The sequence below is a fragment of the Helianthus annuus genome, chromosome 8, assembly GCF_002127325.2.
Source record: "Helianthus annuus cultivar XRQ/B chromosome 8, HanXRQr2.0-SUNRISE, whole genome shotgun sequence".
Classification (NCBI taxonomy): Eukaryota; Viridiplantae; Streptophyta; class Magnoliopsida; order Asterales; family Asteraceae; genus Helianthus; species Helianthus annuus.
Genome location: NC_035440.2, coordinates 14,811,486 through 14,829,214, shown reverse-complemented (window position 1 = coordinate 14,829,214; position 17,729 = coordinate 14,811,486). Strand labels below are relative to the sequence as shown.

The 17,729-nt window shown below is 37.5% G+C and overlaps 3 protein-coding genes across 3 annotated transcripts; all 3 read left to right on the top strand.

Moving 5' to 3' along the window:
• The first annotated feature begins 684 nt into the window (after positions 1–684).
• LOC110872172 (DNA-directed RNA polymerase 1, mitochondrial) lies at positions 685–8,456 on the top strand. The gene is made up of 18 exons (XM_022120961.2): positions 685–1,612; positions 1,837–2,052; positions 2,150–2,277; positions 2,369–2,435; positions 2,523–2,581; positions 2,666–2,783; positions 3,259–3,372; positions 3,471–3,602; positions 4,047–4,463; positions 4,596–4,646; positions 5,495–5,565; positions 5,688–5,772; positions 5,885–6,037; positions 6,141–6,215; positions 6,744–6,833; positions 6,926–7,088; positions 7,708–7,811; positions 7,889–8,456. Exons 1-18 carry the CDS (start codon positions 842–844, stop codon positions 7,997–7,999), a joined length of 2,925 nt encoding a protein of 974 aa, XP_021976653.1. The 5' UTR covers positions 685–841; the 3' UTR covers positions 8,000–8,456.
• Positions 8,457–9,111: 655 nt separating this feature from the next.
• LOC110872173 (putative U-box domain-containing protein 42) lies at positions 9,112–13,819 on the top strand. The gene is made up of 4 exons (XM_022120962.2): positions 9,112–9,367; positions 10,255–11,238; positions 11,319–11,628; positions 12,133–13,819. The coding sequence occupies exons 1-4, from the start codon at positions 9,311–9,313 to the stop codon at positions 13,716–13,718; spliced, it is 2,937 nt and encodes a 978-aa protein (XP_021976654.2). The 5' UTR covers positions 9,112–9,310; the 3' UTR covers positions 13,719–13,819.
• A 1,128-nt stretch (positions 13,820–14,947) lies between these two features.
• Positions 14,948–17,723, top strand: LOC110872175. The gene is made up of 4 exons (XM_022120963.2): positions 14,948–15,217; positions 15,287–16,009; positions 17,018–17,338; positions 17,426–17,723. Exons 1-4 carry the CDS (start codon positions 15,065–15,067, stop codon positions 17,477–17,479), a joined length of 1,251 nt encoding a protein of 416 aa, XP_021976655.1. The 5' UTR covers positions 14,948–15,064; the 3' UTR covers positions 17,480–17,723.
• Positions 17,724–17,729: the final 6 nt, after the last annotated feature.

The following is a 17,729-nucleotide window of genomic DNA, read 5'->3' as shown; positions in this document are numbered from 1 at the left end:
AATAGCGCAGGTAAGCGAGCAACAAGCTGCGCCGCTACCCCTTTCTGAATAGCAAACCTTAGCCTATTAAAGACAAACCCCTGGCCCCCTGTTGATGAGCAACTGTTATGGACAACCTTGTGGACCCTAGTCAACAAACGGATAGCTTCTGGAGCTAGGGAGCCAAAGGTGTCGAAGGTGAAGGGGACAAATACATGTTGGTTATCAGCACATGCTTTAGCGTGTTTATCCACCTTTTTTGATTCTGCTTTCCTTATAGCTTGTCCTGCTACAAACCCGCTTTCCCTTAAACCAGCTAAGGGGGAGACTCCTGTGAGATCCACACAAGCATGTTTCCCTCCTGCCCAGCCAAAGACGAGCAGATCCGCTGGTCTCAGTGTAGATCTCCCTTCCATGGGGTCTGTAAGGAAATTCACAGGGGCCTCCTTCTTCGCAGAAATCCCCGCTCTCCTCAAGATGTCCCCCAAAACATCTCTCACCCAGTCATGCCGATATTTGAAACCAGGGAGCTCCTTACATATTAATTAAAAGATAAAGTATTATTTTATTATTAAAAATAATAAATTAAAATAAAATGAATAAAATATCTTATTAATTATTATTATTATTAAAAATAATAAAATAAAATGAATAAAATATCTTATTAATTATTTCTTGAAGTATACAAATTGACAAAAACCAAATAGGTTTAGCAAGGGTTTAAGGCGGCCCCTCTCTTCAATCTTCCATCACTCACCTCCTTCACACCACCACTTTCTTTCAGATCCTCTTCATCTTTCTGTACATACTCACAAACCCATTCATATATCCACAAATCTTGCATAAATATCTCCACTTTATCATGTGGAGAAGCGTCTTTAACCGAGCTTCAATCAAAAACCTAAAAGGGTTTGCTGACAAATCTTGTTTTAAACACACCCAATTTCGTCCAAATCTTGCAAAATCCACACAATTTGAGCTGACCCACAACCGAAATTATTCAAATTTCGAAAAGGGTATTCGTCAAATCAGAGTTCTTGATAATCCCAATTTGAAAAATTTAGGGGTTTGTTATAATTTCTCATATTTATCATCACATGGGTTTATTAAGGGTTTTGCTAGTTCAGCTGCCGCAGAGGAGATTGTGTCAACAGAAGAAGAAGACAGTGATGAAATCCGTGAAATGGTTGGTCAATTAGATAAGGAGATCAAGGCGATTGATCACCGAAAACAGCCGAAACTGGTTAACGGAATGGGGCAGGGGAAGTACATTGCGCTGCGAAGACGACAGACTAAGGTCGAAACGGAGGCGTGGGAGGCTGCAGCGAAAGAGTATCAGGAGCTTTTAGTGGATATGTGTGAGCAGAAGCTTGCACCTAATTTGCCTTATGTGAAGTCATTGTTTTTAGGTTGGTTTGAACCGTTGAAGAATGCGATTTCGGCCGAGCAGGATTTGTGTAGGGAAGGGAGGAACAGAGGGGCGTATGCGCCGCAGTTTGATCAGTTGCCTGCGGATATGATGAGTATTATTACTATGCATAAGTTGATGGGTCTGTTGATGACTGGTGGTGGTCAAGGTGGGGCCCGAGTCGTGCAGGCCGCTGTCCATATTGGTGAAGCCATCGAGCACGAGGTTAGTGTTTTCGTACTTTTATCTTTTTGTTTATAATAGTTTGTTTGGAGTTTTTAGATACATCTATGGCTGCAAACGTTGTGTTCGCTTTTTAAGGAAATGAACGTGTTCGTTTGTTAATTTTAGGCAACAAACGCAAATGAACGTTCATGAACACAAATGAACACAAACTAATGTTAAGATGATTAATTAGAACGTTTTCGTTAATACTTTTTGATAATTAGGCAAGGATACATAGATTTATGGAGAAATCTAAGAGAAAGACTACATTAAACGAAAGCCCTGATGACGATTCAGAAACGGTGAATAACGAGCAACAGATGCAGAAATTAAGGAAAAAGGTTAATGTTTTAGTGAAAAAGAATAAGCTGCAGCAAGTAAGACATATTGTGAAACAACAAGACGATTTGAAGCCATGGGGACAGGATGCGCAAGTTAAGGTATGCACCCGATTGACAAGTTGCAAAAGCGGATCATTTTTAAGAATCGCTTCTCATTTTCGTGATTTAAATACGATTACTGTCTGTTAATTTTCAGGTTGGTTCTCGTTTGATCCAGTTGTTAATTGAGACAGCTTATATACAACCTCCTGTTGACCAATTTGAAGATTGTCCTCCTGATGTTCGGCCTGCATTTTTACACACTTTAAAAACCGTGGAAACACCGTAAGTATGGCCTCGTTTATGCTTCATTAACATCTATTCACTTAGTTTTCGTATCTTGTTGATCATCGTAAATCTTATTATATATGTATAGGAGAGGTAGCAGACGATACGGAGTTATCGAGTGTGATCCTCTCGTTCGACGAGGACTCGAGAAAAGCGTAAGTCTAATTATTTAGTGAAGAATCAGAATTTGTTGAACACTAACATTAGTTATTATCTTTTTTTCTAATTTGTGTTAAAATCAGGCTATGCACATGGTGATTCCGTACATGCCGATGCTGCTCCCTCCAGTAAACTGGACCGGGTAGGCCATTTGGGTTATTTTTCTAATTATATTTTATTTAAACTTTTTGTAACATACTTGATTTAGTATTGTTCCGATTGGCAGTTACAATAGAGGAGCTTACTTATTTCTACCATCGTATATTATGCGCACACATGGAGCAAAACAACAACGTGATGTTGTTAAACGCACTCCGAAGAAGCAACTAGAATCTGTTTTTAAGGTGGGGTACCTTTTGATTTATGTTTTTGAGTAAAATGCCATTTTTCTTCATAAGGTTTGGCCAGTTTTGCGACTTTCGGCCAAAGGTTTGTTTTTTCATATCTAGATCCAAAAGGTTTAAAATCTTGGCATTTTCATCTGGCTCGTTAACTCGATCCATTTTTCTCTGTTAATTCAGGGGTATTTCTGTCTTTTTTGTTAACTTAAAGGGCAATTCGGTCTTTTTACATAAAGTGGAAAAAGACCGAATTGCCATAAGTTAAGACATAAATATCCCTGACTTAATAGAGAAAAATGGATGGAGTTAATGAGGCGGATGAAAATGGCAAGATTTTAAACCTTTTGGATCCAGATGCGAAAAAACTAACCTTTGGACGAAAGTCGCAAAACTGGCCAAACCTCAGGGATGAAAATGGCATTTTACTCTATATATTTTTATATCACACTTATATACTTTTTTTCTCATTTTTTTGCAGGCACTTAATACACTTGGTGCTACAAAATGGAGGGTGAATAGAAAAGTCCTGGATGTTGTTGACCGAATTTGGGCTAGTGGAGGCCGTATAGCTGATTTAGTTGACCGTGATGATGTAAATTATACATTTAAGTTCTATTTAAAATTTGGTTTAGGGAATAAAGATCATGTTTTTGGGTGATTTACGTGCACTTTATCCAACTGCTTACACAGGTTCCAACACCTGAAGAACCGGATACGGATGATGAAACCGAATTGAAAAAATGGAAATGGAAAGTTAAATCCATAAAGAAGGAAAACCGAGAAAGACATTCACAACGATGTGATATTGAACTAAAACTCGCTGTAAGTGGCTTCCTTGTTTAGATTTATCAAAGTCAGGGTGTGTGTGTGTGACTGTGTGTGTATATATATATTTAGAGTAAAGCACACGGATGGTCTTTGTGGTTTACCAAAATTTTGGATTTGGTCCCTAGCTTTCCAAAAGTACACGAATGGTCCCTGTAGTTTGCACTTTGTAACGCATTTAGTCCCAACCAACAAATCTTAAGGTTTTAGCATGTCCATGTTAGGGACTAAATTCGTTACAAAGTGCAAACCAGAGGGACCATCCATGTACTTTTAACAAAAGTTGGGGACTAAATACGTTACAAAGTGCAAATCACAGGGACCATCTGTGTACTTTTAGAAAGCTAGGGACCAAATCCAAATTTCTGGTAAACCACAGGGACCATCCGTGTACTTTACTCATATATTTATATGAAACAAATTACATTGTTCTTATTACAGGTTGCTAGGAAAATGAAAAATGAGGAAGGTTTTTACTACCCGCACAATCTCGATTTCCGTGGGCGTGCATACCCAATGCACCCGTATTTAAATCATTTAGGGTCCGATTTATGTCGGGGTGTTCTTGAGTTTGCCGAGGGGCGACCACTTGGCGAGTCGGGATTAAAATGGCTTAAAATACATTTGGCAAATGTTTACGGTGGTGGTGTGGATAAATTATCACACGAGGGCCGAATGTCATTTACGGAAAAACATTTGGATGATATATTTGATTCTTCAGACCGGCCCCTTGAAGGAAAAAGATGGTGGCTACGAGCAGAGGACCCGTTTCAATGTTTGGCTACATGCATTAATCTCTCTGAAGCGTTAAGAAGCTCGTCTCCCGAGACTACCATATCACACATGCCTGTTCACCAGGTATTAGTTGAAGCAAATTATTGTAACATTTTTTATTCTCAAAAAGTTAGTTAAAAAGTTGACCTTTTTGATAGTTATTTCCTTTTTATTATTATTTCATTATTAAATTTTTTTCATTTGCAATTTTTGAAGGATGGTTCGTGTAACGGCTTACAGCATTACGCTGCACTTGGAAGGGACAAGGTAATTCAGTGATTTATTATTCAAAAGAATTCATCAACTATAATTTTGAAATAGAGTTAAGTGCCATTTTAGTCCCTGTAGTTTGGGTCATTTTGCCAGTTTAGTCCAAAGGTTTCATTTTTAACCTGTGGGTCCAAAAAGGTTTCACAGTTGCCATTTTAGTCCACTTGGTTAACTTCATCCATTTTTTCTGTTAACGAGAAGGCCAATTCAGTCATTTTGTACGTAATTCTGTTAACTAAAAGGGCAATTCAGCCATATAAAATGACCGAATTGGCCTTCTCGTTAACAGAAAAAATGGATGAAGTTAACCCAGTGGACTAAAATGGCAATTGTGAAACCTTTTTGGACCTAAAAATGAAACCTTTGGACTAAACTGGCAAAATGGCCCAAACCACAGGGACTAAAATGACATTTAACTCTTTGAAATATAAACTAAGTTTATTAAACTTAGAGTGAAGTACTCAGATAGTCCATGGTTTTCAAAATTTTGGATTTTGTCCCTAGCTTTTAAAAAATACACGGATGGTCTCTGTGGTTTGCAATTTGTAACGCACTTTGTCCCCAACTTTTGCCAAAAGTACATGGATGGTCCTTGTGGTTTGCACTTTGTAACGCATTTAGTCCATACCATGGACCTCCTGAAACCCTTAGATTGTTGGCTGGGGACTAAATGCGTTACAAACTGCAAACACACAGGGACCATCTGTGTACTTTTTGAAAGCTAGAGACCAAATCCGAAACTTTGGAAAATCAAAGGGACTATCCGTGTACTTTACACTAAACTTTATTTCTAAGATATATTTGTTATTCCATGCTTACCCATTGAATATTTGACACATATTCAGCTAGGAGCAGCAGCTGTTAATCTCGTTCAAGGAGAAAAGCCGGCTGATGTGTACTCCGGGATTGCTGCCAGGTTGGCGCGTTCAACCCAAATTCGGAAATATATTTTTCTTTTATATGTTTTTAGGTGGTTACAGATTCATATAAAAATTTAGATATATATTTACATAAATCTGAAAATTTTGTTCTAATCAGAGTGATTGAGATCATGAGGAGAGACGCAGAGGGAGACCCAACAACCGATCAAAACGCTAAGCACGCACGATTGTTAGTTGACCAGGTAGTTTGTTTCTCCATGGTCAATTCTATGTCACAAATTTATAAAAAAGAATGTCTCTTAGTTGGTAATATATTTTTTTTTGACATGATACCTTGATGAATGGGATGCTTAGGTGGACAGGAAGTTGGTTAAGCAAACCGTGATGACATCAGTGTACGGTGTCACATATATCGGTGCACGCGACCAAATCAAAAGGAGGTTAAAGGAACGTTGTGCCATTGAAGATGATGCTGAATTGTTCGCTGCCGCTTGTTATGCTGCAAAAGTTAGTACATATGGAAGTTTTCTAATTTAATCGTGTTGTTTGACTTTGTAGAAAGTCAATGGAAATGTTGACTCTTGGTTAAACGTCATTTTACGTTTTACAGATCACGTTGACTGCTTTGGGTGAGATGTTTGAAGCTGCAAGAAGTATTATGAGTTGGCTCGGTGATTGTGCAAGGGTATATGTTTTCATATTCATGACTTCGTTGTTCTTTTTAGAGTAAAATGCCATTTTCATCCCTGAGGTTTGGCCAGTTTTGCGACTTTCGTCCAAAGGTTGGTTTTTTCGCATCTGGATCCAAAAGGTTTGAAATCTTGCCATTTTCATCGGGCTCGTTAACTCCATTCATTTTTCTCCATTAAGTCAGGGGTATTTTCATCTTTGTTGTTAACTTAAAGGGCAACTCAGTCTTTTTTACTTTTAACACTTTACGTACATGCATTTAGCATAATGTGAAAAGGACCAAATTGAACTTTAAGTTAACAAAAAAGACGGAAATACCCCTGACTTAACGGAGAAAAATGGATGGAGTTAACGAGCCTGATGAAAATGGCAAGATTTCAAAGCTTTTGGATCCAGATGCCAAAAAAAAAAACCTTTGGACGAACGTCGCAAAACTTGCCAAACCTCAGAGACGAAAATGACATTTTACTCTTTTTTTTATTATAGTTTGGTTATTCACCAAATCTGAATTTTATTTATATAGGTTATAGCGATGAAAAACCATTCCGTACAATGGGTGACGCCTCTTGGACTTCCTGTTGTACAGCCGTACCGCAAATTAGGAAGGCACCTTGTGAGTCCCTAAAAGTCAAACCTCCATATCTTGACTTTCGAGATTTATATACACACATTTTGCTAATATAAACCAAAATATATGTCATTTAGATAAAGACGTCTCTTCAAGTTTTAACACTGCAAAGAGAAACCGATAAGGTGATGGTTAAGCGGCAAAGAACGGCTTTTCCGCCTAATTTTGTCCACTCTCTTGATGGGTCCCACATGATGATGACAGCCATCGCTTGTAAAGAAGCCGGTTTAAGTTTTGCAGGTTGACTAGTGTTTTTGATCTTTTCTGCACATGCCACTAGAGCTGCAAACGACCATGAACAACACCTTGTTAGTGTTCGTTTGTTAAGGAAATATATGTGTTCACGAACTGTTCATGAACGCTTACTGAACTAGATTTTCTGTTCGTGTTCGTTCGTTAAGGAAATGAACTTGTTCATGTTCGTTTGTTAATTTTATGTAACGAAAGTTCATGAACACAAGCCTATGTTCATGAAAACAAACTAACACAAACAAGCGTTCATGAACATAATATATAATACACTGATACCTATTAAATATTTTATTTGTCAAAAATTTGAAGTATTTAAATAAAATATAAAAATTAAAACACCAACGAACTAGCGAACACAAACGAACACGTTACCGAACGTTCACGAACATAAATGAACAAACGCGGCTCTGTTCATGTTCGTTCATTTAACTAAACGAACCAAATTTCTTGTTTGTGTTCTTTATAAACAAACACAAACGAACTTCTCGTCAAATGGTTCACGAACTGTTTGTTCATTGCTGAACGTTCGGTTCGTTTGCAGCCCTACATGCCACATATTTATTAAAAAGTTGTATCTTTGTAGCTTATGTCAAAATATTGCGTGCAGGGGTGCATGATTCATTTTGGACACACGCGTGTGATGTTGACCAGATGAACCATATCCTTAGAGAAAAGTTCGTTGAACTTTACGAAGCACCAATCCTAGAAAATGTAAGTACTTACGGTTAAATTTACCTTCTTGCCCTTTATGTTCTAGTCGCATGTTTTGACGATGTGTTTTACGGCAGTTGTTGGAGAGTTTTCAGAAGTCATTCCCGAATTTAGAATTTCCTCCGTTGCCGGAGAGGGGTGATTTTGACCTAAAAGAGGTTTTGAAGTCCCCATATTTCTTCAACTAAGACTAACCACGTTCTTCGTGGCTGCCACTTGGTTTTACGATGGGCTTTGTGGCGGCTTGTGGGGTGCACAGGAAAGCTCACAATTGCATGACCTTTTGGAGCCATCGGTCTGAAGCATATCCATGCACACCTTTGTAAATTTGCTGACATGATGTGCGTTTTAAGCGGAACAAATGAAGGTTATGCTCCCCAACTGCTGCCCCGTACTCGCTGAAGATAAAGTGCGACTGACGAGTAGATCGAAAGGTTATTTTGGTGTTTGTTGATGTTAACTAATTTATAAGCGCATTTTAGTTATTCGGGACTCTAGTTTTAGGTCTTTTTTGGTCATGGTCACATTGTTAAAGTGGCATGATCTAATAAGGAGATAGGAAGATATAGAAAAACTGATGCTTGAAGCATATGATTGGTTGTACTGTAAGAGACTGATTTAATAACACAATACTTTATTTTGCTCTCTAAACACTAACAAATTAAATGACAAGACATAATAGTCGTCGTCCTCATCATCATACTAGATAAATCCCACAAATAGCAAAGCAAAAGTAGGGTTTGAGGAGGATAAAATGTAGACAATCTTACCCCTATCCTATAGGAATAGAGAGGCTGCTTCCGGTCAACGTAATTTGTTAGTACAATGTAATATTACAAATTTTGAGGACTTGGTATAAAATCACCACCAAGTATACACGTGGTAGAACGCATGCGCTACTGCGCTAAAAGACCTTGCCGCTCTTGGTTCCCTGTACGTGTTTGAGATTGTTATGAACTTATAATCGTATTAACGATACAACCGGTTATAATCATATTAATGATAAAGAAAATAGTAACTTGTTATGAATGGTATAAAAGTAAATTGAGATATGCTTTACTAAAAAGTAAAAATACCAAATTTTTTTACATGGTTTTCACTTTGGAACCATTCAACACCAAACTCTTACCAAATTTGTAGATATCACCTGTGCTCCCAGAGTCAACATAAAAAAGTCAACCTCTTGCATGAAACAATTATGGAAATAACTAAATTAAGAATCACAAGTTGACCTGGTCAACTTGCAGGAAGTTTTACTTGTTCATTATATCCAAAACTAGTGAAGGATCACACTCACATGACATCAGAAACTTCAATATTTTATTCAAGTGAAGATCCATTCCAACCATAGAGTTATGGTTAAGACTTAATAAACATAAAACCTGTGACTAAATGCAATCTATGGTAAGCGTAATCATATCTACTCCGTATAGACACAAGAGCGATGTTTCATAGAAGTTACCAATCTCCAAAGGTGGTCTGATCAGGAGTTCTTGCATATGAAACAAGGAAACAGTATGTCAAGCAGTAGCATCAGCTATGATTGGTTTTCTTCGGTACGGTAATATTGTTTCTCTCTATAATCTTGTTTTACTTACAGTTAGGACTGTAAACGAACCGAACGAACACGGACAAGTTCCTCTCTGTAATCTTGTTTCACTTACAATTAAGTTAGGGCTGTAAACGAACCGAACGAACACAGACAAGTTTCTCTCTATAATCTTGTTTCAGTTACAATTAGGGATGTAAACGAACCAAATGAACAAGAACAATGCCTGTCCGTGTTCGTTCGCTAAGGAAATAATGTGTTCGTGAATGGTTCATGAACACTTATTGAACGAGACATGTGTTCATTCATTAAGGAAATGAACGTGTTCACAAATGGTTCACGAACACAAACAAACACAAATTAAATTGGCAGAGGCTAGAGGTGGATGGCGGAGAAAGAAGTGCTAGAACTTGAAGCCCTAATCGTGGATCGGAGGTTGATAGTATTCATTGATGTGAATAATGAGAAAGAAAAGGGAACGATGCATAAACAAGGTGGGAATAGGGTTTCCGTTTCTATTTGTTAGGATAATAAAATAAATAAGAGTTAAAGAATATGAAAAATTTAGATAAAATAAATAGATGTAAAAAAATCGTTAATGAAGAACATAAATAAACGAACATGAACAAACGTTCACAAACACATTACCGAAAGTTCACGAACAAAATTGAACAAACGAGACCTCTGTTCGAGTTCGTTCATTTAACTAATCGAATGAATTTTCTTGTTAATGTTCGTTCATTTATTAAACAAACGAACGTAAATGAACTTCCCGCCAAACGGTTCACGTACTGTCCACTGAACGTTTGGTTCGTTTACAGCACTACTTACAATCCCAAAAAAGCTCAAAACTCGATCACGTTTTGATATCTCAAATGTAATTATTTTCTGAAGGTGAACAACATCTCAACTGCAAGTGATGTCAAGTCTTTGCTGGTTGTTATTTCCGAAATCATCGAACTATCAACCGTGACACAAAACGACGATTTCATCACAATAGGATGCTATTTTTACCGCGTTTCTTTGGTCATTATGGAGTTAGAATCCTCAGAGATCTTACTATCGCTATCAGACTGCATACACATAGCAAAAGATCTTTTCTCAAGCATAACCATTCCAGATTCACAAGTCAAAACCATCATGAAACAGCTTGAGAGTGTGATCAAGCACATGGGCGAAGTACTAAACTCGATAAAACCATCATCCGAAGAACATTTCCACTACGCGGTTCAGTCGTTAGTAAAAGACGTCGACAGTTTTAGTTTTGATTCTTTTGAAACCAATGTTCAGATGGAATATGATCTATACGCCATTAACGATATTGAAAGCTCCACAGACGATGAACCTGAACCTGAACCTGAACCTGAACCTGAAACGACACATGTGATATATAATATAGAACCGTTGTACGAAACTTTCTTTTGTCCATTGACAAATAAGATAATGAATGATCCGGTCACTATAGAAACAGGTGTGACATACGAGAGGATCGCGATAACCGAATGGTTTGAAAAGTTTGGCAATCCTGCTGATATTATCTGCCCGAAAACAGGCGTGAAGATAAACAGTACGATTTTGAACCGAAATATCGCGTTGCTGGAAACGATTAAGCAATGGGAGGTAAGAAATGAGCAAGCGAACATAAAGGCAGCAAAAGCGGTTCTATCGTTAGCCAGTTCTAAGCCCAAGATTCTTGAAGTGATACACAATTTGCAGACTTTATGCAGAACAAAACCGTACAACGTGGTGGAGATACGCAGCGTTGGCGTCATACCGCTTCTTGCAACAATCTTGAACCGTGAAGATAGAGATTTGACCGTTGGAACACTCGAGTTACTTACACAGTTGACCCAAAATGATGATGAAGATGAAGGAAAAGTACACTATTGCAACAGACTTTATATTGTATAATTGTATAAATTGTATAAAATCTGACATTTTTTTAATTTTTTTTGTAGAAAATGATTGCTACAGCGGTGGATTTATCGCTGATAATACAAAATTTAGCGAGTGAAGTTGAACATCTCAAGCATTCGGCTTTGCTGCTGCTAGTTGAGCTTTCGAAAAGTAGTTACTTTTGTGATCAAATCGGTTCGGTTAGTGGCGGGATTTTGATGCTGATTACTCTAAAGTACAGACAACCCGTTGACGCATTCGCATCAGAGAAAGTCGACGAAATCTTGAAGAACTTGGAGAGATCGCCAAATAACATCAAGATCATGGCGGAAAATGGACATTGGCAGCCTCTTTTGCATCATTTTCTTGAAGGTACAACTTAACTTAAAAAGGATCAAAATTTTAAATTTTTTTTAGTAAAAAGTAAAATGCCATTTCGTCCCTGAGGTTTGGCCAGTTTTGCGAATTTTGTCCAAATGTTTGTTTTTCCGTGCATCTGGAATCAAAAGGTTTGAAATCTTGCCATTTTCATCCGGCTCGTTAACTCCATCCATTTTCTCCGTTAAGTCAGGCGTATTTCCATCTCTTTTGTTAACTTAAAGGGCAATTCAGCCTTTTTGAGGGGTATTCGGTCTTTTTCTATAAAGTGAAAAAGACCAACTTGCCCTTTAAGTTAACAAAAACGACGGAAATACCCCTGACTTAACGGAAAAATGGATGGAGTTGACGAGCTGGGTGAAAATGGCAAGATTTCAAACCTTTTGGATCCAGATGCGAAAAACAAACCTTTGGACGAAAGTCGCAATTCAGGGACGAAAATGACATTTTAATCTTTAGTAAAATATGTAAATTATTTAAAGATATGAAACTAAACAGGTAATGAAGAGATGAAGATGGAGATGGGGAGTTATCTTGGCGAAATTTTTCTCGGACAGGACGACGAGATTAAAGGTTATGTCGTGGAGACGGTTTCGCCGGTTTTAATCCAAATGGTGTTTCATGGAAACTCTTTAGCACGAAATGTTGCGTTTAAAGCGCTGAAGCAGATCTCATCGCACCCCGAAAACGCAACAATTCTTGTGAAATCAGGTATTGCAAGTAACATGTTCGATGAAATGCTTAAAAGAACGATTTACAACGAGCCAATGAATTCAAAAGCAGAAGCTGCAGCCATACTTGCAAATATACTTGAATCAGGATCTGTACAGCTAAGTGATCTACAAACCGATCACAAAATGTCGTTGAATTATGTCGTATACACCATGATCAAAAGGGTCCGGAACTCAACCTCTGACGACGTGAACATCAACTTTGTTAGAATCCTATTATGCCTCATGAAATTCCCAAAAACCCAAGAGATTATCGTGTCGGTGGTAAGAGAGGGTGATGCTTGTACAAATCTAGTTGAGCTTTTGAACAACCCGAATGAGGAACTACAAGTGGTTTCAATTGTGTTTTCGATAGCTCTTTCGCCCTTTTTCGGCAACATATTAGCCGACAAATTATGCAAAACTAGAGGTCAACCACAAGCCTTGCTAAAAGACTTGCCGGAAACCACTGCACCCACCGAAAAACAAGCGGTTTCGGTCAAGTTCCTAGCCAAACTTCCCCATGAAAATCTTTCGCTGAACCTCGCTTTGTTTAACGCAGTCCCTTTGATTTTAAGAAAGTTAGATCAAGTTCAACGATCCGGCACGCGAATGAGCAAATACGGAAGCGTTTATCTAGAAGGACTTGTGGGAATTCTTGTAAGATTTACATCAACTCTTTATGAGCATCAGTTTTTGGTTCTAGCGACAACTTTCAGCTTCACGACTGTGTTCACCGAACTGCTTATGAACACGTTTAGCGACGAAATCCAGAAGCTGTCGGCAAACGGGTTAGAAAATCTGTCTTCAAAAACTGTTACGTTATCAAAACCGCCACCAAAAATCAAGAAACCGAAACTCAAAAAGTTCAAAAGGTTCAACAGGCTCAAAGAGTTCTATTTACAAAAGTGTTTCTCATTTGATTCAAGATATCTCGAAATCATACCACCGTCACTATGCCCCGTTCACAAGGGAGTTTGTTCTTCACAGGAAACCTTTTGTTTGGTTGAAGCACACGCAGTAGAAAAGCTGTTGACTTGCTTTGACCATACCAATATTCAAGTTGTGGAGGCTGCATTATCGGCTATCTGCACGCTGTTAGACGAACGGGTTGATTTGGACGCCAGTGTGAGTATTTTGATCCGAAATAAAGCCATACAACATGTATTAAATGTGATAAAAGCGCATAAAAACGAGTCTTTGAGGCGAAAAGCATTCTGGATATTGGAGAAACTGTTAAAGGAAGGAGATGTTAACTCAACTTCAGAAATATCACAAGACAAATTCTTGCGCGCGACGTTAATTAATGTTTTGCATTATGGCAATGGGGATATTAGATTGATGGCTGAGAAAATCTTGAGGCACTTGAGTTAAAATTATCAGTTTTAATGCTAGTTTTACCATGTATTTCTTCATATTTTGTACAAAGTATTATGTTTGAGATTCATATAAATGATCATATTATTATTATTATCCATATAATTAAACATATTTATTCGCTTTGTTTATTTTAATTTATGCTTTTAACCCCAAGTTATTTTTAAGTATAATATTCTTACTAATTTTTATTTTATAAATTTTAGAGTTAATTACTATTTTCGTCCCTGTGATTTGTCAAAAATCACTATTTCAGTCCAATAGTTTAAAAATTGCGATTTCAGTCCCTGTGGTTTCACTTTCGTAACCATTTCAGTCCACCTCCGTTAACCCGATCCATTTATTCTGTTAAGTACATGTGAATTGACCATAATGCCCTTATTAATAAAAAACAAAAAGATATCTAAATGAGTTAATTATTGTTTTCGTCACCGTGGTTTGTAAAAAATCACTATTTCATTCCCTGTGGTTTCACTTTCGTAACCATTTCAGTCCAGTCTCCTAACACCGTCTATTTTACCGTTAAGTTTTTAATGAAATACCTAAATTACTCATGTGTTAATTAAATAAAAAACCATAGAAATTTAAAAGAGACGGTGTTAGGAGAATGTACTGAAATGGTTACGAAAGTGAAACCACATGGACTGAAATCGCAAATTTTAAACTAATGGACTGAAATCGTGATTTTTGACAAACCACAGGGACGAAAACAGTAATTAACTCATTTAGATATTTTTTTGTTTTTTATTAATAAGGGCATTATCGTCAATTCACATGTACTTAACAGAATAAATGGATGGGGTTAACGGAGGTGGACTGAAATGGTTACGAAAGTGAAACCACAGGGACTGAAATCGCAAATTTTAAACTAATGGACTGAAATAGTGATTTTTGACAAACCACAGGGACGGAAACAGTAACTAACTCTAAATTTTAATAACATGAGTATACTATAATTTAAAAATAGACTGGTGGTTGGCCTGCACAACATAAATCAATTTGTTAAAGCAACCAAATATACTGTCTTGTGCAGGCCAATTATAAAACTGATATATATTACATTTAGCCGGCAGCGTTAAGAGATCAAGTCCATATGGATGTTTATAACGCGACGTTGAGCCAATTCATCGATGAAAACAAGTAGTTTATTAAGACACCAAGTCTATTATTATATCTAATATATAATAAACCAAATCATCATTGATATTTTCAACAAAAAAAACACAAGTTTTTTTAATGTTTCAAAGTGCTTTATATGATAAAGTTTGGTGTCTGTCGGTATTCTTATAAGTTCATTATATCAATCAAGTTTTTCGACGGTTTTTTTGCTCGAAAAGATCAGGATGGCTTCTTTCTCAATGGAGGATTTTGTGGGAACCGGATGTCTGCAAAAACTTCTTCCGAAACTGTTAGATGACGGTTGGGACGATGTTCCAACTTTGAAGATAATGAATTCGGAAGATATGATTGCACTTAACATGACTCAAGCACAACAGGTAGATATATATGTTTAATTCTTGATCATAATATTCAAAATCTAATCTATGTTTGAATGACCCATGAAGGATGCGTTAGAGATCAGATCGTACCTCCATGATCGCGCACTTATGCAATATGCCGACAAGCTAGAAGCTTCCGGAAACTGTCTGGCCGAGCTTCTAAACCTTGCAACATCAGATCTTTCGGCTCAGTTCGCCATGAAAAGAGGACACATTGCACGGTTCATGGACCGCACCTCTCAATGTGAAGCTGATCCTATCCCACAATCATTTTCACTCCCCGCAAGAAAACCAACGGTCCCACCATCCCGAACCATGTCCAAGACCACCCAATCCATTACAAGACCAAAACTACAAACCATGTCAACACGAAGCGCTATAGCTTATGATGCCACAATCGAGCAATCTATAGCGGACTTCAAGATAAAAGACGGGTATGTATTCAAAGGAATCGTGGCAGCTTTGCCCGATGAGCCACGGGCATGTGGGTGCATACAACCTCCTCCTATAGTTGATGATGCGGCGCCATACTCTAGCATCGAGAATATTTCCGTTCAGAAACTAACTCCTGAGTATAAGATAGGAATGGAGCGGTTGGTCAAGTCAAAGGCGCCACCTATGCGCGCTTCGGATCTGTGGCGTGACAAACCGTCGCTACTTCTTTGTATCCGTCGACCGGGGTGCATCATGTGTAGAGCCGAGGCACACAAACTTTATTCAAAGAAGCCCATATTTGATGCATTAGGGATCAATTTGTTAGCTGTTCTTCATGAACATATAGAATCAGAGGTAACAATCTAACTTTTCTTGAATCAGTACAAGACCATCCACAATAAGGAGACGTAAAAACACCCAAAAAGTCACTTTCACATCGTAAAAACACTAATTCTTCAAAAACATCAACAACCTACCAGATAAGAATCAGTGTTGTAAGAATCGCTAGGCGCTAGTCGGGCTGTGGGGTACCGACTAGCGATTAACCGGGATTAATAGGGACTAATCGGAATTAATCGGATTGAGATTCTTATATATAATTTTTAGTTTTACTATATACACACACATATTTATATGTAGTTTTTTAAAATATACATGTTTTAACCCCTCATTGACCCATTTTTTAAGTAATTGGAAGAAATTTATAAGGTTTGGTCGAAATTTGGCCGGCGTCAGGCCAAAATTTGGCCAGAATAGGACCGCCATTGACCGCCTAGCGATTAATCGGCCATTAATCTGTGAACCTCCGATTAGTGATTAATCGGCGACTAATCGGAGACAAGTCGGGATTTTTACAACCATGATAAGAATACCAAAATACATGTCACGTCATCAGTCATCATTACATCTTTAATTTTTAACCACTCATTTCCACGACACATTCTCTCTAAATATTATATATATATTAAAAGTACACGGGGCCACCACAAGCTTGGTTTTGCGTTTTTTTTAAAAAACTAACACGAAAAACATCACCTAAAAACAAGTCCAACAATAGTAAAAACATGATGATGTGGCAAAAACACCTAAAAATATCCCCTAAAAACATCTATTATGGATGCTCTGATAAGAGATCTAATATCCGAATCCAGCTTCTGCTGGTTTTCTGTGTTTAACCACTAGAAAACCAGATGCCTAGCCTAAACTTCATTTTATCTGATCTCATTGGTTAACAGGGTAATGGTGGCCTGGTGGGGTCCAACCAGGTTCTCACGGTTACCAAAAAACATAAAAAGTAACCAACTTTAAACATTTTTTGTTTCATTTAACTTTTCGGTTAATGTAGTTAATGTATGATACTAGGTAAGAGATTTCTGGCCAAGATATTGGGGTGGTGTTGTACTTCTTGACAAGAACATGGACTTCTTCAAAGCTCTAGGTGGAGGGACATTACTCAAGGACAAATTCATATCCGGTTTTTTATTCAATCCGCGAGCGCGAGCCAACTATAAGCGCGCGAAAGCCATGGGTATCGAGCAAAACTTCAAGGGGGAAGGTGAGATCAAAGGTGGACTTTTTATACTTGGCAGAGGAAGAACTGGAGTTGCATACCAGTTTATCGAACGAAATTTTGGTGACTGGGCACCACTTTCGGAAATCATTGATATCTGTACAAGATTAAAGGTATAATTCACCAAGATTTAACGATATTTCATGTTTTCTAGTATGTTACATTATTGTTTTAAAAATTTTATAATACTTTTTTTGCAGAATCAACAAGCTGCTATCGAGGAGGATTCGATAGCTTCACGCGATTATGAATGAGTTTAAAGGTGTTAATATTGATTGAATGAAAGGGATAAAGATTGGAGATACAAAGAAAGAAAAAAAGAGATAATGTAAGAGATTTGTTTGTTTGTTTATTTATATGTTTCCTTATTAGTAGGAGAAGAATTAGCTTGCGGAACAAGTTATTGTTTTAGTATAAATAGAGCGTTAAGGTCTATGTATTGCGTGTGGTCTTTAATATTAATAATATAGAGTCGTGATCTTGTGATTGAGTCGCAAATAATCG